We start from the raw sequence: 23,069 nt of genomic DNA, 5'->3' as shown, positions 1-23,069 counted from the left end.
ATGCAGGAAGGATGTTCCCGATGGCTGGGGAGTCCAGAACCAGGGGCCACAGTCTAAAGATAAGGGCTAAGCCATTTAGGACAGAGATGAGGAGGAATTTCTTCACCCAGAGTGTGGTGAACCTGTGGAATTCTCTACCACAGAAGGCAGTTGAGGCCAATTCATTAAATATATTCAAGGAGGAGTTAGATATATTTCTTAAGGCTAAAGGGATCAAGGGGTATGGGGAGAAGGCAGGGACCGGGTACTGAATTTGGATGATCAGCCATGATCTCATTGAATGGCAGAGCAGGCTCGAGAGGCTGAATGGCCTACTCCTGCTCCTATCTTCTATGTTTCTATACTGGAAAGAGTACGATAGCAAAATACTGCGGATGCTGGAAATCTGAAATAACAACAGAAAAAGCTGGAAAAACTCAGCAGGCCAGGCAACATCCGTGGAGCGAAAGAGAGTTAACGTTTCAGGTCGAAACCCTTCTTCAGAACTTCTGAAGAAGGGTTTCGACCTGAAACATTAACTCTGTTTCTCTCTCCACTGATGTTGCCTGGCCTGCTGAGTTTTTCCAGCTTTTTCTGTTGTTATTACTGGAAAGGGTACCTTGACAGGACTGAGAACCTCTTTTATGTATCAATATAGTACGGTCATGTCCCTTTTTACCATAGGGTATTTGTTTCAAGTGTCGCGCACAGCAAAGGTTATGAGCTGTTAAGTAACTACAGTTGGAATATTCTTGTATTCATTGCAGTGTCATCACTTTCTGAACGGTGAAAATATCACTAATATCCATAAAATAAAAGACCTGGGGGGAGAAGTTCGATATCGCCCCGTTTGGGGCGCAATTATCAGCCAGTTAGCGCCTGGCGCTAATTATCACCGCCGACTGCAAACTTGGCTTCTATCGCCCCTGAAGTTGATTGGAGCACTAAATCAGGTGCTACACACCTCTCTTAAAGCGCTAACGCCGAGGAGCGAGGCGCTACCTCAGAGCGCTGGCGAAGCTCATGTGATGTCAGTCAGCAATGGAACACAGACACACTGGCGCCGGCCAGTTCTTAAAGGGGAGGGTCGATCTTGCTCTCCATCCACACCCTGCTCATTGCAGCCTTGAATCTCGGCCTGGAGAGACCTGTACATCAAATCTGCTGGAAAGAACAATGGAGAGGCCCAGGGAAAGAGCTCAGAGTGCAGCCCCCACAGTCTCTTCTAAATCGATGCAAGGAAGGGCAAATCAAAATGAACCTGCAAAGTGCTGCTCAGTACCCAAAACTCCTTCACACAGCGTTGAATCTCTCCAGGAGTCTCTCTGTCTCTCAGAATGCGTGGTGCAAAAATGTAGCCGACAAAAAAAGGCAGGAAGCGGTCGCCTTTAAATAGCGCTCCCCCAGTCCCTTCCCAACTGCAAAGCATTCCCCTCAACCTGTCATTGCTAGCGGCAGGCGGAAAGGCAGGGGGGCGCCACTCAATATCCGGTCCGGGGCACTGCACACTCGACTGACGTCATGATCTGCGGGTGCAGGAGATCGTGGCGATAGTGGTTAGCACCGCCGCAAAATGTCTGGTCAATTTCGTGAGCAGCGCAAGCATCGCCGTGCCTGGGCGCTAGTTGCTTTGTGCCCCATTAGCGCTCTCTACGGGAGGCGCAAAGCAACCGAATTTTCCCCCTCTGGTCTGTACATCAGTACTGGTTTTCTTGGACAATTGTTACTAGATTATATAATAATGACCAATCCTAGGAAGTTACTGCACAGCAACAAACTTGCTGGAAACCAGCTTTTAATGACCAGAGTTGAGAATTACAGAATCCTCTGGAGGGTGCTTTGTTTGCTTTTAGTCACCAAGATCAAGCAATTCCACACAAATTATGAAAACTGAGGTATTGGTTTAGAATTTTGACACTTCATTATTGCTCACCTTTATCTGCTATTGTCAATCATGAAAACTGGTTGCTAAATGAATCAGTGAAGGTTGTTTGAGACAATATTAGTCATTAGGATCTGACTTGGTATATGTTATTAGAGAAAACGAGTTGGAATAATGGCAATTTCTTATTTGGTGATTAAAGGAATGAGCATTTCAACTTTGTTCAGATAGCACCAATGTATATTTTCTGGACATTTTTGCTTTAGTATTTAAATCATGCTCATAAACAGACATAGAAGCTACTTTTACATTGCACTTATGCCACCAACTAAAGCGTGGGTCTCGCACTGCAATCCGAATATAAAACAGCTGAGTCACGTTAAGACCAGCAGCTTGGAAGACTGACTAAAAAAGGGCCTTCCCAGCAGCTGGTCTTACCAAGTCACAGCAGTTTTACATTTGGATTGCAACTGGCTGCACAAGACTCACTATAGGGAACTGGTGATACTAGTATGGGTCTTGCTTAATGTAAAAGCAGTCAGAGACAGAATTCTACTTTTTTACAGGAAACTTTTTTTTATCCGGCACCGACGGGACCGACGTGGTGCCGGTTCATCAAAAATTCCAGATAACCAAAAGCTATAGTAAAAGATACGGAGCTCAGAGCTCCGTATAAAGCAACAAACCCTGTTGCTTAGCAACAGGTTCAGAACAATGGCCACAAGTTCCAAGCGTCTCTGTAGCTTAGCAACAGCTGCAGCCACACCCTTGCACAGCAACAGATGGAGGAAGGCAAGTAATAAAAGTTACCTGAACCTACTCCTGAATTTTGCCGGTTAACCGAGATTTCCGGTTATTTAGGTGCCGGTAAATCGAAAGTTTCCTGTAGAGCCTTATCAGTTCTCAAATATCTGACGCACAATATATTACACAACAAAACAAACATGGCAGCCCTTTAGTGCACAGCAAGGTCCCACAAAAAACAGTGAGATGAATGACCAATTAATCTGTTTCAAGGTGTTAATGTTGGCCAAGACACCAGGAAAACTTCCTGCTCCTGTCCAAAATAGTGCCACAGGATCTTTAATGTCTACCTGATCAGATAGAATGACCCTCGGTTTAAAATCTCATCGGAAGGATGGTACTCTCTCAGTACTGCACTTGAGTGCCATTCTAGGTAATACAGACTGCAATATAGCAATACTAAGTAAAAATTGATGATGCAAACTTAAATATATATTTTTATAAATCACACTTTACATTGCCTTAATTCTGAGCCTGGAAGCTATTTCCCTTAATCAGAAGAATTAATTTCTCTGTCTATTTATTTACACAGGGAGTTTGTCTTCAGTGCAAATGGGAAAATTGGATAATTTGTTGTTTAAATATTTAAAGAAGAAAAATTTTAAGCTTCAATAGCCTGGCAAACTGCCCAAACGTCTAAACAAACAGTAAAAGCCCACTGTAAATAACATTTCTTTTAAACATCAGCTAAATGCACACTTCAATACTGCTTTACAAAGTCTTCTGCAAAATTACTGTAACTAACAAGCAGAAATTTATCAGCTTCAGCTAAAATCAATTGCTTAAATCAATTCTAACACTGCTAGTGTGTAAGAGGCCCACTGGCAATTTAGGTAAATTACACCATGTAAATGCTCTTGCCTTAATTGAACAGTTTTATCAAGTAGGCTCTGAATGCTGTCCACACAGCTTACACTGAATCTGTCTAAATCGAAGCGTAAACACATTCGATATCTGGATGGAAAGGTTTTGTTTAAAGAAAAGTCACTTGGAAGCTTCGCAACTGATGAAAGTGTTGCTAAAATTGTTCCATACATGGGCAAATAGGTACACAGATGGCACGTGTCCAATGAAAATTCAAAATAAAAGTATATATCATCCCTAACATGGTCATTACCTTAATTTAAATTAAAAAGTCTTAAAACTTTAGGGAAGTCTAAAATTTGAAGTATTCTTTCCCAACAAGGTTCCTTGGCATTCCTTTTCATGAATGTGGGAAGTAATAAAAACATTTTGCAACATAAAAAACAAAGCTGAGAACCAGGATGCTGTTTCCTGTTGTAATGCTGAACTATCCATTTGCTATTTTATGGCAGTTCTATTCTTCCACTGTTGTTTTGCTTTTGTTCCAGAATTATTGTTCAAAGCTCCACCAGTGGCCTAGACTGCACTGACAGCTCAGTGAATAAATACACTAAGTGTACTTAGTGTACGTAGTACTAAGCCAGAAACTCATAACCTATTAAGATACAATCCCCAAGTCAGTGTTGACTTAGCTTATCTCAGGCAGGACATATGCTACAATTTACTTCTGTCTCCCTGGGCTAGAGTGGAGCAAAAAAAAATCATCCTGCTTTTGATTGCTAGTCAATGACCTCTGTGCATTAAGTGTGGATATCAAGTGAGGGCTGGTTGACCCACCCCCACCAATGGTCAAATAGCCTGCTAACACTCACTACCTAAGCCCCCATATGGGCAAGATACCAGAACTGCATCACAGCATGATTCGACTTTCAGAAGAGTGGAGAAAATTGGGAAAACAAATATAATTAGTGCCTTTAAATCTTAAGATTAAATTATGGAAAAGTTACCAAAGATTTTTCCCCCAAAAGTTTGGATATACGAGTCTTGTGCTGATCATAAAACAAAACAAAGATAACACTACGTGACGTTGTTCCCAGCATAGTTGTCATGTTAGAGGAAAACACTCCTGATACTTCAGTGGGTTACGCCAGACAACCTCTGACACTTCAACCTCGCAGTCCAGTGTTTGTATTGATTGTACAAAGTTGCTTCAGAGTCAGAAATGTTCCTAAGACAGAAGCAGGTCAGTAAGACTGAAATACACACAGTAAATTGCTGGTAAGTGAATCAAAGACATAAAACGATTAAAGACAGAAACAATGGCCTGACTGCTCCAGTGATGTGCTGGACTCCAATTTAAAGACACAAGGTTCAAAATCCCAGCATCAATATATAAAAATGCAATCTTTGTTAGAGAAAACTATTTTAGGCTCAGTTTAGTTTTTAAGAACATAAGAACATAAGAAATAGGAGCAGGAGTAGGCCAATCGGCCCCTCGAGCCTGCTCCGCCATTCAATAAGATCATGGCTGATCTGATCCTAACCGCCAATCCACTATCACAGAACCATCTCCTGAATCTAACAGAATTAGACACACGAAATAGGAACAGGATCAGGCTACACGGCCCCTGGGCCCGCTCCGCTACCCACAGGGCCATGACCGATCCGAACCTAGACTCATGTCCAAATTCCTGCCCGCTCCCTGTAACCCTCAATTCCCTTTACTTCTAGGAAACTGTCTATTTCTGTTTTAAATTTATGTAATGATGTAGCTTCTACAGCTTTTTAGGGCAGCATATTCCATGGACCTGCCACCCTCTGAGTGAAGTAGTTCCTCCTCATCTCAGTTTTGAAAGAGCAGCCCCTTATTCTAAGACTATGCCCCCTAGTTCTAGTTTCACCCATCATCGGGAACATCCTCCCCGCATCCACCCGATCCAACCCCTTCACAATCTTATATGTTTCAATAAGATCGCCTCTCATTCTTCTGAACTCCAATGAGTAGAGTCCCAATCTACTCAACCTCTCCTCATATGTCCATCCCCTCATCCCCGGGATTAACCGAGTGAACCTTCTTTGTACTGACTCGAGAGCAAGTATGTCTTTTCTTAAGTATGGACACCAAAACTGTACGCAGTATTCCAGGTGCGGTCTCACCAATACCTTGTACAACTGAAGCAATACCTCCCTATTTTTATATTCTATCCCCCTAGCAATGAAAGCCAACATTCCATTGGCCTTCTTAATCACTTGCTGCACCTGCATACTAACCTTTTGAGTTTCGTGCACCAGGACCCCCAGATCCCTTTGTACTTCAGTACTTTCCAGTTTCTTGCCATTAAGTTAATAACTTGCTCTATGATTTTTCCTGCCAAAGTGCATAACCTCACACTTTCCAGTATTGTATTCCATCTGCCAAATCTCTGCCCACTTACTTAGCCTGTCTATGTCCCCTTGCAGGTTTTTTATGTCCTCCTCACTCACTACTTTCCCTCCCATCTTAGTATCATCTGCAAACTTTGATATGTTACACCCGGTCCCCTCCTCCAAATCGTTAATATAGATTGTAAAGAGTTGGGGACCCAGCACTGACCCCTGCGGAACACCACTAGTTACTGATTGCCAGTCTGAGAATGAACCATTTATCCCAACTCTCTGCCTTCTGTTAGATAGCCAATCCTCTATCCATGCCAGAATATTACCCCCAATCCCGTGATTTTTTATCTTAAGCAATAATCTTGTGTGGCACCTTGTCAAATGCCTTTTGGAAGTCTAAATACACTACGTCCACTGGTTCCCCTTTATCCACTCTATATGTTACTTCCTCAAAGAACTCCAGCAAATTTGTCAAACATGACTTCCCCTTCATAAAACCATGCTGACTTTGTCCTATTAAATTATGCTTATCCAAATGTCCTGTTACTGTCTCCTTAATAATGGACTCCAAAGTTTTACCTACCACAGACGTTAGGCTAACCAGTCTATAGTTTCCAGCCTTCTGTCTACTGCCCTTTTTAAATAGACAGCGACTTCTTCGCTGCACAGGATCTCCAACCAACGCTATACACCAGATACATCAACGACATTTTCTTCCTATGGACCCACGGCGAAGAATCACTGAAAAGACTACACGATAACATCAACAAGTTCCATCCCACCATCAAACTCACCATGGACTACTCCTCAGAATCAGTCTCATTCCTGGACACACAAATCTCCATCAAAGACGGACACCTCAGCACTTCACTCTACCGCAAGCCCACGGACAACCTCACGATGCTTCACTTCTCCAGCTTCCACCCTAACCACGTTAAAGAAGCCATCCCCTATGGACAAGCCCTGCGAATACACAGGATCTGCTCAGACGAGGAGGAACGCGATGGACACCTACAGACACTGAAAGACGCCCTTGTAAGAACGGGATATGACGCTCGACTCGTCGATCGACAGTTCCGACGGGCCACAGCGAAAAATCACATAGACCTCCTCAGAAGACAAACACGGGACACAACCAACAGAGTACCCTTCGTCGTCCAGTACTTCCCCGGAGCGGAGAAACGACGCCATGTTCTTCGCAGCCTTCAACATGTCATCGATGACGACGAACACCTCGCTAAGGCCATCCCCACGCCTCCACTACTCGCTTTCAAACAGCCGCCTAACCTCAAACAGACCATCGTTCGCAGCAAATTACCCAGCTTTCAGGAGAACAGCGACCACGACACCACACAACCCTGCCACAGCAACCTCTGCAAGACATGCCAGATCATCAACACAGACACCATCATCACACGTGAGGACACCACCCACCAGGTACATGGTACATACTCATGTGACTCGGCCAACGTTGTCTACCTCATACGTTGCAGGAAAGGATGCCCCGGAGCATGGTACATCGGCGAGACCATGCAGACACTGCGACAACGGATGAACGGACACCGCGCAACAATCACCAGGCAGGAGTGTTCCCTCCCAGTCGGGGAACACTTCAGCAGTCAAGGACATTCAGCCTCCGATCTTCGGGTAAGCATTCTCCAAAGTGGCCTTCGAGACACACGACAACGCAAAATCGTCGAGCAGAAACTGATAGCCAAGTTCCGCACCCATGAGGACGGCCTCAACCGAGATCTTGGGTTCATGTCATGCTACATGTAACCCCACCTGATGCAGGGTCATCCAGACTCGAGTCGACATTGGCTTGTTCTCTCTACACAGATGCGGCCGGACCTGCTGTGATTTCCAGCCCAAAAAAATGTTTTTTGTCTGTTTTTTTGTTTTTCATACAGACCCCAGCATCTGCAATATTTGACCCCTTGTGACCCCACCTCATTGTTCTTTGATGTAATGTTTCCCTGACTGACCTGTTTGGACACCATTCACACCTTTGACTGCTGTGATTATCTCTCTGCCGAGGTGTGATAAATGGCAGTTGGAAAGGTTACCTGTAAACATCTGACATGATTCTCTGACTATATAAGCTGTGTCTTTATGCATTTCTCCACTTCACCTGAAGAAGGAGCAGCACTCCGAAAGCTTGTGATTTCAAATAAAGCTGTTGGACTATAACCTGGTGTTGTGTGACTTCTTACATTTGTCCACCCCAGTCCAACTCCGGCATCTCCACACCATGGCTTTTTAAATAAGGGTGTTACATTAGCAGTTTTCCAGTCTGCCGGGACCATTGCCGAGTCCAGGGTGTTTTGGAAAATTATTACCAATGCATCCACAATCCCTACCGCCACTTCCCTCAAGACCCTAGGATGTAAGCCATCAGGTCCAGGTGATTTATCCGCCTTGAGTCCCATTATTTTACCGAGTACCACTTCCTTAGTGATTTTGATCGTGTTTAGCTCCTCCCCCCCCTTTAGCCCCCTGTTTGTCCAGTGTTGGGATATTCTTAGTGTCTTCTACTGTAAAGACTGATATAAAATATTCATTCAGTGTTTTTGCCATCTCCATATTTCCCACCATTAATTTCCCGGTCTCATCCTCTAAGGGACCAACATTTAATTTAGCCACCCTTTTTCTTTTTATGTAACTATAAAAACTCTTACTATCTGTTTTTATATTTTTTGCTAATTTACTTTCATAATCTATCTTCCCTTTCTTAATCAATCTTTTTGTTATTTTTTGCTGTCTTTTAAAGTTTTCCCAATCCTCTATCCTCCCACTAGATTTGGCTACCTTATATGCCCTTGTTTTTAGTCGAATACTATCCTTAATTTCTTTACTTAGCCACGGATGGCTGTCTTTTCTTTTACAGCCTTTTCTTCTCAGTGGAATATATTTTTTTGGAAGTTGTAAAATAACTCCTTAAATGTACACCACTGATCATGTATCGTCTTACCCTTTAATCTATTTTCCCAATCCACTCTACTCAATTCCACTCTCATACCTTCATAGTCTCCTTTATTCAAGCTTAGCACGCTTGTTTGAGATCCAACCTTTTCACCCTCTAATTGAATATGGAATTCAACCATGTTATGGTCACTCATTCCAAGGGGATCCTTTACTAGGACATTTTTTATTAATCCTGTCTCGTTACACAGGACCAGATCTAAGGTTGCTTGCCCCCTGGTCGGTTTTTCCTCTAATTTGAAATGGACAAAACCATTGGGAAAATAAAGTCTTAGCTCAGTACGAAAGTCAGAGCAGTGGGACAATTGGGTTGGGGGAGGAAAGGTTCCTTGGCATTCCTTTTCGTGAATGTGGGAAGTAATAAAAACATTTTGCAACATAAAAAACAAAGCTGAGAACCAGGATGCTGTTTTCTGTTGTAATGCTGAACTATCCATTTGCTATCTTATGGCCACTGTTTTAACAGTAGAATCCATCACTTAAATGAAGGAATCTAGTCTATAATTTCTAGGTCCTAAATATAATTACTTTGAGAGTTGTAATCGTAATAAAACTCAAAATTTAATTCCATCCATCTTTCTTTCCTCCCACAATCTACAGGCGTTGAAAACCCAACATTGCACCAAATGCTATCTTGTCTTTAGTCTTCTCAACCTTGTTGTTTTGGACCCAGCTCAATCGTTTAGGCTTCTCAATAAGACATGAAATGCTCTCTATATCCATCATTAACAACTTGCATTTATATAGTACCTTTAACATAGAAGAAAGTCCCAAAGCACTTTGGAGGTGTGATCAAAAAGTGATGCAGAGCTGAAGGAGGAGATATTATGAGGGATGACCAAAAGCTTGGTCAAAGAGGTAGGTTTTAAGGAGGGTTTTAAAGTAGGAGAGGGAGATGAAGAGGCGGAGGGATTTAGGGAGGGAATTACAGAGCATGGCGCTTAGGCAGCTGAACGCAAGCTGTCAATGGTGGAGTGAAGGAGAGGATGCACAAGAGTCAGAGGAAAGGAGGGTTCTGAGGGATTGTAGAAGGGTATAGACATAGGGAGGGGCAATGCCATTGAAGGGGTTAAAATGAACCCTCTCAGAATTACAGATGCAGACAGGCAGCTGAGATAACCACTTAACTAAGCGGTGCCGGCAGAATTAAAATCGGACAAAGGAGTGGGGGTCATGTGCAGATGAGCCAGGGCTAAAAGAAACCAGGTGGCGATAAGAAGTTTCACAATAACAACTGACTTACGTAAAAAGGCAGAACTAAACCCATACAGACTGGAAAAGTGCTACTTTCGCTAGTCCTGCACAAGGACAGTGTGTAGAGAAGTTCTGCAAAACAAAGATAAGACGCAGCTGCGGGACAAGACAGAATGTGTGTGTTTAACGTAACAAAGAACATTTTAGAGGCTTTCCGAGTAAGCGATAAGAAATGTGCTGTTCTAGCTAAATTTATAGACACAGCAGAATATAGGGGTCATGGGAATTTGACCTGTGACCAAAGGCATAGTAAGATGTAACTAACCTTTAACCACACAAGCATGGCTAATACTGAAAAGAATAAATAAGCCATATGTGATCAGGTGATTATTGTAATACAATGTGATTGGATGAAAATGGAATAAAAAGCTGTACCAACCAAGAGAGAACGAGAAGTATATCACTAGACCGCGGGGTCTATGGTCTTCTCCCAGAACGTTCTGTTAATAAACTGTGTACCTTTACTTTAAGACAGACTCGAGTGAATTTATTTTTCACCAACACCAGTAAGTGATTTAAACATGAGGATGAGAATTTTAAATGAGGCACTGGGGGACCTGGAGCCAATGCAGGTCAGTGGGGACAGGGACGATGGAGAAGTGCAGGATAGGGTGTGGACAGCAGAGTTTTGGATGAGCCGTAGTTCACGGAGTGTGGAGGCCAGCCAGGATAGCTTTGGAATAGTCGAGCTTGAAGGTGTCAAAGGCACGGACGAAGGTCTTCCCAATGTTCAGCTGGAGGAGAATTGCGGCTCATCCAAGACTGCATATTAGACAAACAGTCTGGCAACAAAGGCAGAATGAAATTAATGAGTTAGCACTGAATTCAGGATAGACAGTGTGGGGTACAGTAATGCTGTGCAGACAATGCCACTCTGGTGCTCCAAATGCTTTCTTTGGAGTTTGAGACTTTCCTGCATATGTCCCATGCAAGACCAAATTCTTGATGGCATAAATTGTTGAAATAATTTTAATTATCTTATAATAAAATCTCAGTATTTTAGCTTTAACTCCACTGTGCTAAATTTTCCAGAAGTGACTTTGGAGGAAGGTAGTGTATTGGATAAAACTCACAATGGAGATCCTTGCCTGACACTATATCCCGTTGATACATCCAGTCTAAAATACAAGGTGACTGAAGGAAAAGGTAACTAAAAATCACTAGAATGACATAAAAACTGAGAATGTTTGAAATACACAGGTTAGTAAGCATCTGAGAAAGAATAGGTTAACATCTCTGATGGGAGAGTTCCTTTTCTGATGAAGATTCCACTTGAAACGTTAATCGATCCTTTTCTTTCAGATTGCTGACTCACGAGCTGCTGTGTAGTTCCAGCATTTGCTTTTTTCCCCAAATTTTCAGCATTTTCTATCTCAGAAAAATGACAGCTGTTTTCGAAGTTTAAGTGCTAAACACTGCCCGCAAGGTTGTAGAAAAGGTCACGAGTTCAAAATCCTGAAATTCTCAGTAATTTCTGCAAGCTATAGGCAATAATGCATTGCAGAGCCGCCAATTCAAACTCATTCTTTTTCAAGTACCTGAAACTGTCATGATTTTTCAACGTCCCCACTCTTACATTCTCAAGACATTTGAAACCCAAGCGTGGCATCACCTAACCACTTCTTCATTTCTCTCCTACAGTTTCCAACCGTGGCAGTGGCCTCCACTCTAGGCCTCTTCAATACAAAAAATGACACCTGTAGCTAATTATAGGGTACCAATTGAAATGTATGGTGATAATTATCTGGAAATTCTATATCCAATGTTTATTACAATCTAGTGTTTTAAATAATCACTATGGACTCTAAATGCAGTACATGCTACAGGAAACTTTGGTTTATCCGGAGGTTAAATGTCCGGAAAGCTCTATCTACCGGCAAAATTCAGGAGCCGTTTCCTATAAGTTTTTTTACTTCTCGTTGCTTTTTTTTTTCCCAGTCAGGCTCTGCAAGCGTCTGGCTGAAGCTGTTGCTTAGCTACTCAGATGCTTGCAAAGCTGCGCCGACTGTTTAGAAGCTGTTGCTAAGCAACAGGCTTTGTTGCTAGTAACGGAGCTGAGAAGCTCCGTATGTTTTAACATTACGCTGGTTTGTCCGGCAGTTTTGATGGGACGGCAACAGCTCGGTCCCGTCGGTGCCGGATATCACAAAGTTTCCTGTATATGTTACTTGTAATCAATTGAAGCTGTATTTTGGACTCTACTATATGTATTTTTCCAGTCATAATAAAGTCTAAAATCTGTAGGTTTTTCAGCTCCTCTATAAATATATAAATCCTTCTGAGCACCACAACATGCCATTTAAGAATTAATGACAATTTCACAGCCCCTGGTGAGGATCATTTACACCAGTGAAAATAATACATGTGTAAATTATCACTTACTACTACACAAAGCGTTTCTGCAATGACATAACAAGGCCATCTCCATAAAGGGGGAAAGAATCATCTCTGCACTGGTCTTGTGTATTTATTGGTGATTGAGTGGAGGGATACTGGCAAAATCTAACCAGGAAATATGAAGAAAGGACACGAGTGGGATATCGGCACATTGAGGAAGGGGAGAAAATCTGGGTTGTGGGGGAAAGAGTAAAAGTGGAAACAATAATAAATCCAAGATCACAATGAAACTTAGACCTTAATCTTCTTTCTCAAGAAATTTCAGGTATTTCAAGTTTTTCCTGGTTATATTTTGGTACAGTTATGAAATTCCTGTTCACAGGGATCACACATAGAACCTGCTCCCAGAGCTTCACCAGCATCCCTCTACTCAACCACCAGGAAGCACACAAGAGAAGTGCAGAGGTGATTCTTTCCCCCTTTCTATGTGGCGATGCCTTGTTTTTGCTCACTACCGCTCCACTGTGGTGCACGGCGATAAAGAACAAAAACAACAAGCCCGCTGTGTTTTAAGTGCACTGCTGCGCCAGCTCATTGCACATCACTCACTTCTCTTGTTTATTTTAAGAAAAAAAAGGTATTGGTGGATATTATTGAAAATATAATCATTAAAAAGTCCCCAACTGCATTATACAGCCGTTTACATAAAAAAGCCTTTCAGCTGCAACATGAATTTATTTGCATAACAACTGCTAATGTCTGGTAAGTACATATCATATTCAAGTGTGTAATTTACATTCAAAGCAAGAAAGTGATTAAAACTACCTACGTACTGGTTATACTCAAGAGTGGAAAGTATTTGGAAAACAAGGTGATCAAAGAAGATACTAAATAGAGAATTAGATTACAGTGATTGTTCTTTTCTCCCCACCACACCCCTTGTTCTTTGCTCTAATAAGCCGCTAAACGGGTACCTGGAGTAAGAAAAACTGAAAATATTACACACCTACCCCATTACCTACACAAAACAAAACATTTGTGTCTCTGGCTGATGCAGTGAGGTTTTACCCACTAGCATATATGAGGTGAGATATTGCTGTAGTGGACAGATTGTAACTGTACTCAATTGAGTGAGGGAGGGTGATTACATAAAGCGTTGAGGCAAGAATCTCACAGTTTTAGGTAAATGTTTGGAAGTCATATTCACCCAACAGTGCAGTGCACAAGCTTGCACCACCCCACCCCGCCACCCCACCCAACAATTTATTTTAAAATGCTTTGTCAATTAGCAATTGGAGTCTGTGGACTGTAATCTGGGTATGTGAGGAGTGTGATCATTTTGAAATGAAAGAGAAACAACAAAGTAATTCAACCCATTGCAATAAAATTTAAGTGGTTGTAAAAAATAAATGGGATGGTTTTTTTTTATAAAAGTTAGTGCAATCCAGGGTTGACAGTCTCCCTTTAAGCCAAGGTTAGTGCAAGCAGTGATCAATACCTCAATCTCAATAAACTATTTCAATAATAGTTGATTCAGGTGGAAACAGGAGTTGAAATTTCTGTTCAGCGACCTGTGTCACCTTGTCATGTTTGCTGAACACTGATAATACATCATAGCTGTAATGGAAATGACTAAGTGTAAAGCGTACACAGAAAGGCACCCACAGAATCGCTTTCATTCTTCAACATCAAATCAATATGATATGCATGCCTTCAGCCAAAACTGCGTGATGGATGCAGGGAACACATTAAAAAACCCTTTACCAACATTTCTCATGCATTCCGTGGTAATAGGTAGAGGCAGATACTCACTTGTACACTGTCCCTCCATTGCCATGACCGAGGATATCTCGATACTGAATGTCCTGTTCATTCATCTAAAAAAAGGGAAGGTGGAAAAAAAAAAGCTAGTAATGTCAGGCAAGCGTATAGAAATGTCAAGGAAAAGTAACTCAAGGCCATAAACAACAAGCATCCAGGTCATTTCAAGTTCAGCAGCAAGTGGGGAAAGATCAATACAACATTTGCTGTTCAATTTATAAAAGACAATACCAAGGGACAAAGTGATGGAAAGTTTAATGACAATTTGTTTGCCTGGGTCATTTCATTAATGTTTGATAAAAGATGTCAAAACTGAGTGATATAACATGGCTTAGGTGGGTCAGTGTGAGGAAACTAAATTGGGGGTGGGGGGGGGGGGGGGTGGAAAGAGAAAGGGAGGTGACTGGCATCACTCATACCCCGAGGGCAATACAAAGGCAAAAATGAGAATTCGGTATAAAATCATGCCATTCTGCCTCAAAACTGAAACAATTTAATTTAGCTGAGAATGGCTTCGGTCCTCATTACAAACAAGTAGGAATGCAGCCATCCTTCAAAGCGCATGTCAGCACTGTCAAAGTCTGTAGCGTTCAATGCCAGTCACATAGAAACAAGAGACAGGTGCTGCAGAAGTGTTAATGTCAAAGACTTCAATTGTTGCAACTTGGTAAGAGAGTTAAGAAATAATCTCCACAGCAGTTTGACTGCTGTAAAAAAAAAAGCACGTGCAAATAGTTAAAGTTCAGTTTTTCCCTCCGTTTTATCCCCGTATCTTTCTCCATCTTCAAACATCAAATAAGCCTTTTCTAGTAATGGCAAAACTAGCTACTGCCTCATTCTCAGCTTTCAGTGCCAGTGCACCTTCAAAGGAGCCATCTAAAGGGGCAATTTCATCACAAAATGAACTTTTATAAATCAGGTTGGAGAGTTGTCCACTGCTAGGGGTTACTACTGTCTTGAATAGAAAACTTCAAAGAAAGACAGGTTAATACTCAACACAAAGCAGTAATTTATCTTTCTTGTTCAGATGGCTTCCCATCCTTCACTGCCCCACCACCCATAAACTTCAGCTCATCCAAACCTCTGCTGCCCGTGTCCTATCCTGCACTAAGCCCCACCATTGGCGGCCGTGCTTTCAGCTGGCTAGGCCCTGTGCTCTGGAATTTCCTCCCTAGATCCCTCCCCTTTTTTATCTCCTCCTCATGCTTTAGGAGTCTCCTTAAAACCCACCTCTTCGACTCAGCTTCTGGTCATCCTCCTAATATATTTTTCTTTGACTCCACCTTCATTTTCTTCATTATACCTCTGTGAAGTGCCTTATATTAAAGGCTCTATATAAATGCAAGTTGTTATTGTTGACTGGCTCTGTATTTGTAACATTTTCTGTTTTTATTTCAGATTTCTACCATTCACGTTTCTGCTGTTATCACTGGGTGTTTGTTGTTTTAAACTTAGGTTTATTACTACAGTACTAGTTGAGTAAGAAACTGTTTAAACATTACTTTGTTTGCCAACAATTGCTGCTAAGTCAATCTAATTTACACAAAAACATTTTATATGCAGGTTCAATGAATCTTTGTAGGGATGAAGAATTCTTCTGGTTAAAACAATTCCAGATATTTTATTCACTGCAGTAACCATTTCATCCAAGCATTAATGCGGGCAATTGAGGAGGCTTAGCAAATAACATTTTACACAGCAGCAAGTAATTCAAAAACACAACATGGTCAAATGCTTCCTATGAACTAGTGACACTTTATCAATACTGGAATCAATGGTTGGCATTACCAGTGAGTGACAGATATGAAATAAATATTTATATCACATAACCTGTGTCAATGAAACACAGCGGAAAGCTATTTTCAACCTGTCAATAGCTGATTTTCCCAATGACAAGCAGGAGGATCATAATTTTAACTTTTTTTAACACCTAATATGAAGTCAATATTGAACTGTCACTGGTAATTTTGTTAAACTACCAGGTAGCACATTTTTAATGCTTGGTTATATTATGTCCTGAATTGTACTGAATTGATTCTGTGGCAAACAAACAAGATTGGAGCACTGCCACTACTATCAAATGTCAAGGGGACATCCCTACATTAGGCTACTCTGTTACAGGTGATATCAAGGGACAGGCGTAAAGAGCAAGCTGGTAATTGTCTGCTTGACACACTCGACTTGAACAACTTGATTCATGAAATGCCAAAAAGGCTTAGTCTGTTCCCTTCACAGAGAATGAATACGCATCCAAGATGATTAACTTTTTATCCTAAAAAGTGTGAAAGGGATGTGAACAGCAGTTAGAAAATCAATAAGCATCTTTCATTTGCAGTGACACAGATGTCTCAGTCAATACAGCTTAATAAGCAAGCCTGATCACAATGGACAGATGCCCTCCTTCCTCAAAGGTCTCTTAAAAAGCTTCACCTCTCCCCACCACCTTACAAGCACCATTATAATCTATTCACTGTGACCAATTTAAATGCACAAGTCAAACTGACAGTAAGTTACGTGTAAACAATTATTAAATTGCAACAGATATTTCCAAAGCTCCTGCTCCGATACTTGAATAGTCCATTAGGTCAGCAAAGTACCACTACAGCTTAACCTGGCCACTTATGGTAGCCACCAATTGTATTGGACATCCTGGCTTTGGAATATAATGTCCATTATATCAGCTGTGGCTCAGTTGGTAGCACCGTCGCCACTGAGTCAAAAGGTTGTGGGTTCAAGTCCCACTCCAGAGACTTCAGCACAAAAATCTAGGCTGACACACTCAGTGCAGTACTGAGGGAGTGCTGCACTGTCGGAGGTGCCGTCCTTCGGATGAGACGTTAAACCGAGGCCCCGTCTGCCCTCTCAGGTGGACGTAAAAGATCCCATGGCACTATTTCTCAGAAGAGCAGGGGAGTTATCCCCGGTGTCCTGGCCAATATTTATCCCTCAATCAACATCACTACAACAGATTATCTGATCATCATTATAACACTGCTGTTTGTGGAAGCTTGCTGTGTGCATTTCCTACATTATAACAGTGCCTACACTTCAAAAATACTTTAAAGTGCTTTGGGACGTCCGGTGGTCATGAAAGGCAATACAGAAATGTAAGTCTTTCTTTCTATTAGTGGCTGCCTGGTAATTCTCACAATGTAAAACCAGAGTAAAATTCTTAGGACGTGTAACTGCCCAAAGCCCTGTGCCCTGTCTGTTTTTGGATTGTCAGAAACATGGCAACCCTGCACCCATTTCACATTATGGTGAAGCATTCGATAACCAACAACATGCTTACAGCCAAACAACAACAACTTGTATTGATATAGCACCTTTAACATAGCAAAACATCCCAAGGCGCTTAAAAAGAGCGTCATCAATAAAAATGCTGACACCAAGCCACAGATTAACCAATTAACCAGTAGCTGCACCAAGCAACAGATTACCAAAGTTTCAACTGAACATCAGGTTAATATTCGACTTGATTGGATGAACAGATTTTCTCCTTTTATTTTCCTTTAAAATAAAACACACCAATCTTTGAACCATTTGAAAATACTGAAACCCCAATCAACTACACAGATTTTTTTATAGTAACATTCATGCTACACGAGTGCCAGGCAATGACCATCTCCAAAGAGAAAATCTAACCACTTCCCCTTGACATTCAATGGCATGACTATCATCGAATGCCCCACCATCAACATCCTGGGGGGTCACCATTGACCAGAAACTTAATTGGATCAGCCATATAAATACTGTGGCTACAAGAGCAGGTCAGAGGCTGGGTATTCTGCGGCGAGTGGCTCACCTCTTGACTCCCCAAAGCCTTTCTGCCATCTACAAGGCACAAGTAAGGAGTGTGATGGAATACTCTCCACTTGCCTGGATGAGTGCAGCTCCAACAACACTCAAGAAGCTCGACACCATCCAGGACAAAGCAGCCCGCTTGATTGGCACCCCATCCACCACCTTAAACATTGACTCCCTCCACCACCAGCGCACCGTGTCTGCAGTGTGCACCATCTACAAGATGCACTGCAGCAACTTGCCAAGGTTTCTCCGACAGCAGCTCCCAAATCCATGACCTCTACCACCTAGAAGGACAAGTGCATGGGAACACTGCCACCTCCAAGTTCCCCTCCAAATCACACACCATCCTGAATTGGAAATATATCACCATTCTTTCATCATCGCTGGGTCAAAATCCTGGAACTGCCTACCCAACAGCACTGTGGGAGTACCATCAGCACACGGACTGCAGCGGTTCAAGAAGGCAGCTCACCACCATCTTCTCAAGAGCAATTAGGGATGGACAATAAATGCTGGCCTTACCAGCAATGCCCACTGATATACCTATCAATTCCTCCAATAAAAGGCGAAGAGTTACGAAGGTGACTAAAGGTTTTTATTGACTAAATAACAGCCCACTCTCGTGGGTGATCCGATCCAAGCAGGAGGAATACCAGCCAGTCGCTCACCTTTATACCTGGCCTGGTGGGTGGAGCCAAGGCGGAGTCGGCAGTGGTCATCCCAGGTATAGCAGTGTGGCAAGAGGCGACCTCGTACCGTGATACAATAGTGGTCAGTGATACAGTTATAACGAACAGTGGTGAACAGTGCTAACGATAGTGAACGTGGTTTACCACATTCACCCCTTGTTTAGAATTAAGTCCGGCGGGGTGAAGTGTACTACCAATTCTGGTAGGTCAGTCTGTCCGGAGGCTTCGTAAGCCTCTCCGATCGCCGCAGCGGTGGTGTTGCCTTATCCGGTGCTGGTGCCTTATCCGGTGTTGATGCTGGTGTTTGCGTGGTCGGCGAGGGCTCGTGGGGTTCCGGCATGCCGTCTACCTGGACTGAGGTTGGGGGGGGTGGTGGCGGTGTTTCCGGATCGGCTGAGGGTGCGAGGTCTCGTAGGGAGACAGTGTCCTCCCGCCCGTCTGGGTACGCCACGTAGGCGTACTGGGGGTTGGCGTGCAGGAGGTTCACCCTCTCGACCAGGGGGTCCGTTTTATGGGTCCTCACGTGTTTCCGCAGCCAGACCGGCCCCGGGGCGGTCAGCCAGGTTGGTAGAGTGGTTCCCGTAGTCGACTTCCTGGGGAAAACGAACATTCGTTCATGGGGGGTGGTGTTAGTGGCCGTGCAAAGTAATGACCGGATGGAGTGCAGCGCTGTCGGGAGGACTTCTTGCCAGCGGGAGGTTGGGAGGCCCTTAGACTTTAAGGCTAAGAGGACGGCCTTCCATACCGTCGCGTTCTCTCTTTCCACCTGACCGTTACCTCTGGGGTTGTAGCTGGTGGTCCTGCTTGCTGCAATACCTCTCTCTAGGAGGAATTGCCGGAGTTCCTCGCTCATGAAGGAGGAGCCCCGGTCGCTGTGTATATAGTTCGGGAACCCGAACAAGGCGAAGAGGGCATTCAGGCACTTAATGACCGTGCTACTGGTCATGTCGGGGCAGGGGAAGGCGAAGGGGAAACGGGAGTACTCATCAACGATGTTGAGGAAGTACACATTACGGTCAGAGGACGGGAGGGGCCCCTTAAAGTCGATGCTCAGGCGCTCGAAGGGGCGGGTGGCCTTGATCAGGCTTGCTCGGTCCGGCCTATAGAAGTGCGGTTTGCACTCCGCACAGGTCTGGCAGTTCCTGGTCATGGTCCTGACCTCCTCGATGGAGTAGGTCAGGTTGCGGGCCTTAATGAAATGGTAGAGTCTGGTGACTCCGGGGTGGCAGAGCTGGTCGTGGAGGGTCTGAAGCCTATCGATATGCGCGCTGGCGCATGTCATTCGTGAAAGGGCATCAGGGGATTCGTTCAGCTTGCCTGGCCGGTACAAGATCTCATAATCGTAGGTGGAGAGCTCGATTCTCCATCTCAAAATCTTGTCATTCTTGATTTTGCCCTTCAGCTTGTTATTAAACATGAAAGCCACCGAACGCTGGTCGGTGAGGAGGGTAAATCGTTTGCCTGCCAGGTAGTGCCTCCAGCGCCGTACTGCCTCCACGATCGCCTGGGCCTCTTTCTCGACCGACGAATGTCGGATCTCGGGGCCCTGTAGGGTCCTTGAGAAGAAGGCCACTGGCCTCCCCTCCTGGTTTAGGGTGGCGGCTAAGGCGAAGTCGGAGGCGTCGCTCTCCACCTGAAAGGGGATGGACTCGTCCACTGCGTGCATCGTGGCCTTGGCTATGTCTCCCTTAATGAGGGAGAAGGCCGCGCACGCCTCCTCCGTGAGGGGGAAGGAAGTGGCTTTCAGGAGGGGTCTGGCTTTGTCCGCGTAATTGGGTACCCATTGGGCATAGTAGGCGAAAAGCCCCAGGGTTCTCCTAAGTGCTTTAGGGCAGTGGGGGAGGGGTAGCTCCATGAGGGGGCGCATTCTTTCTGGGTCGGGGCCGATGATTCCGTTCTCCACTACGCAGCCGAGGATGGCAAGGCGCGTGGTGTTAAACACGCATTTCTCCTTATTGTAGGTGAGGTTCAGCCGTTGGGCCGTACGGAGGAATTTCTCCAGATTCGCGTCATGTTCCTGCTGGTCGCGGCCGCAGATAGTGACGTTATCTAGGTAGGGGAATGTAGCCTGCAGTTCGTTCTGGTCAACCATCTGGTCCATCTCCCTTTGGAAGACCGAGACCCCATTAGTGACACCGAAGGGGACCCTAAGGAAGTGGTATAGGCGCCCATTCGCCTCGAAGGCGGTATACTGGCGGTCCTCAGGGTGGATAGGGAGTTGGTGGTAGGCCGACTTCAGGTCGATGGTCGAGAATACTTTATACTGTGCAATCTGATTGACCATGTCAGATATGCGGGGGAGGGGGTATGCGTCCAGCTGGGTATATCTGTTTATGGTCTGGCTGTAGTCGATGACCAGGCGGTTTTTATCGCCGGTCTTTACGACTACGACCTGGGCACGCCAGGGGCTGCTGCTCCCCTCGATAATGCCCTCTTTCAGGAGGCGCCGCACCTCAGAGCTAATGAAGGCTCTGTCCCCGGCGCTATACCGCCTGCTTTTGGTAGCGACGGGTTTGCAGTCAGGGGTAAGGTTAGCAAACAGAGAGGGTGGCGGGACCTTGAGGGTGGAGAGGCTGCAGGTGTTACGCGGTGGGCGGTTTAACGTTTGCTGGTTGTTGACTGTGAGTGGGGGGAGGGGTCCACCGTATGCTAGGGTTACGCTTTGGAGGTGGGATTGGAAGTCCAGCCCTAGTAGGACGGCAGCGCAGAGATGGGGGAGGACGAGGAGTTTAAAGTTTTTATACTCCGTGCCCTTAACCGACAGGGTCACGACACAGTAGCCGCTGATGTCCGTGGCGTGGGACCTCGATGCCATCGAGATTCGGCTGCGCGTTGGTAGGACAGAGAGGGAGTAGTGGCTCACCGTGTCTGGGTGGATGAAGCTCTCCGTGCTTCCGCTGTCGAACAGGCAGGTCGTGGCGTGGCCGTTCACTTTGATGTCCATCATTGACTTGGACAGATGGTGCGGGCGGGCTTGGTCCAGGGTGACGGAAGCTAGTGTGTAGCTGAGCGAGTCGTTGTCATCTGCGGGCGAGGCGGTCGGGCGTGGTGAGTAAAATGGCGTCTCCCACGAGGTAGGGCCCCATGAGGCACTATTGGGGTCGGTTGCCTTAATCAAAGATGGCCGCCCCCATGACTCATGTGTGGGGATGCTGGCCTCAGTTGCCCTAAACAAAGATGGCCGCCCCCATGACTCATGTGTGGGGATGCTGGCCTCAGTTGCCCTAAACGAAGATGGCCGCCCCCATAGTTCGCATGCGGCACTGCTGGCCTCTGAGGATCCGCTCCTGCAGGCCTTGGAGAAGTGGCCTTTCTTCAGGCAGGTTCTACATATGGAGTTCTTGGCTGGGCAGCGCGACCTCGGGTGCTTCTCCTGGCCACAAAAAAAACAGCCGGCGGCCCGATCGCGGATGCCCGATGTCGGGGCCGGTGCCGGGGGTGGCAGGGCCGGTCGGGTCCGGGACGCCGACGCAGAGGTAGGTCCCGGGGGCGGCGCTGGGAAGGGTGCTGTGGTAGGGGTCGGGCCCGAGTCCCAGGGTCGCGAGCAGTACCTGGTGAATGCTTCCTGATCTTGGTGGGCCACTTCCAGGGAGATAGCGAGGGCTTCAGCTTTTTCCATGCTGAGGTCTTTAGCTTCCAGCAGTCTTTGCCGTGAGTACTCGGACCGTAGGCCTTTCAGGAATGCGTCGCGGATATTATCTTCAGTATTTTCGGCTGCCGACACCGATTTAAAGTCACAGTTCCTGGCGAGTGCATATAGCGCCTGTGAGAATTCGGCTACTGATTCTCCTGGCTGTTGCGGCCGTGATCTTAGGAGGTGCCTAGCGTACATGTAGTTTACCGGGGTCCGGTACTTCTGTTTCAGCAGGTTGATGGCGGTCTCGTAGGTAGTCATGTCCTCGATGAGCGTGTATACTCTCGGGCTCAGTTGTGCCTGCAGGACACTTAGTTTGGATGCCTGAGGGACGCTGGATTCTCTCAGGTATGATTCGAAGCAGACCAGCCAGTGTTTAAAGTCTGCGGCTGAGTTTGCTGCTCGTGGGTTCAGGTCCAGGTACGGCGGTCTGAGGGCTCGCAGCCAAGCTGGCTGGTGTGGCTGTGCTCCTGGGAGCTGCGCTGGTGGCTCCTCCGCCGGTTGTGACTCGTTGTCGGACATCATTAAATTTAGTCAATAAAATTGATATACCTATCAATTCCTCCAATAAAAGGCGAAGAGTTACGAAGGTGACTAAAGGTTTTTATTGACTAAATAACAGCCCACTCTCGTGGGTGATCCGATCCAAGCAGGAGGAATACCAGCCAGTCGCTCACCTTTATACCTGGCCTGGTGGGTG

General features: G+C 45.0%; 1 protein-coding gene across 21 annotated transcripts in view; it reads right to left on the bottom strand.

Annotated features, from left to right (window-relative positions):
- map2k5 (mitogen-activated protein kinase kinase 5) overlaps positions 1-23,069 on the bottom strand; it is a 284,907-nt gene that overhangs the window by 167,536 nt on the left and 94,302 nt on the right. For all 21 annotated transcript variants that reach the window (XR_015073772.1, XM_085968445.1, XM_085968462.1 and 18 more), the window contains one exon: positions 14,231-14,295. Coding sequence is in view for 20 of the 21 variants with exons in the window: in XM_085968445.1 (XP_085824571.1) it covers positions 14,231-14,295 (65 nt within the window). In the remaining variant the exon portion in view is untranslated. The remainder of the gene's footprint in view (positions 1-14,230; positions 14,296-23,069) is intronic.

This window comes from Somniosus microcephalus, chromosome 27, assembly GCF_052327205.1.
Source record: "Somniosus microcephalus isolate GS21.2 chromosome 27, FLI_Smic_1.0, whole genome shotgun sequence".
NCBI classification, from domain to species: Eukaryota; Metazoa; Chordata; class Chondrichthyes; order Squaliformes; family Somniosidae; genus Somniosus; species Somniosus microcephalus.
The sequence above is the reverse complement of the archived record's forward strand: the minus strand, read 5'-3'. Positions and strand labels throughout refer to the sequence as shown.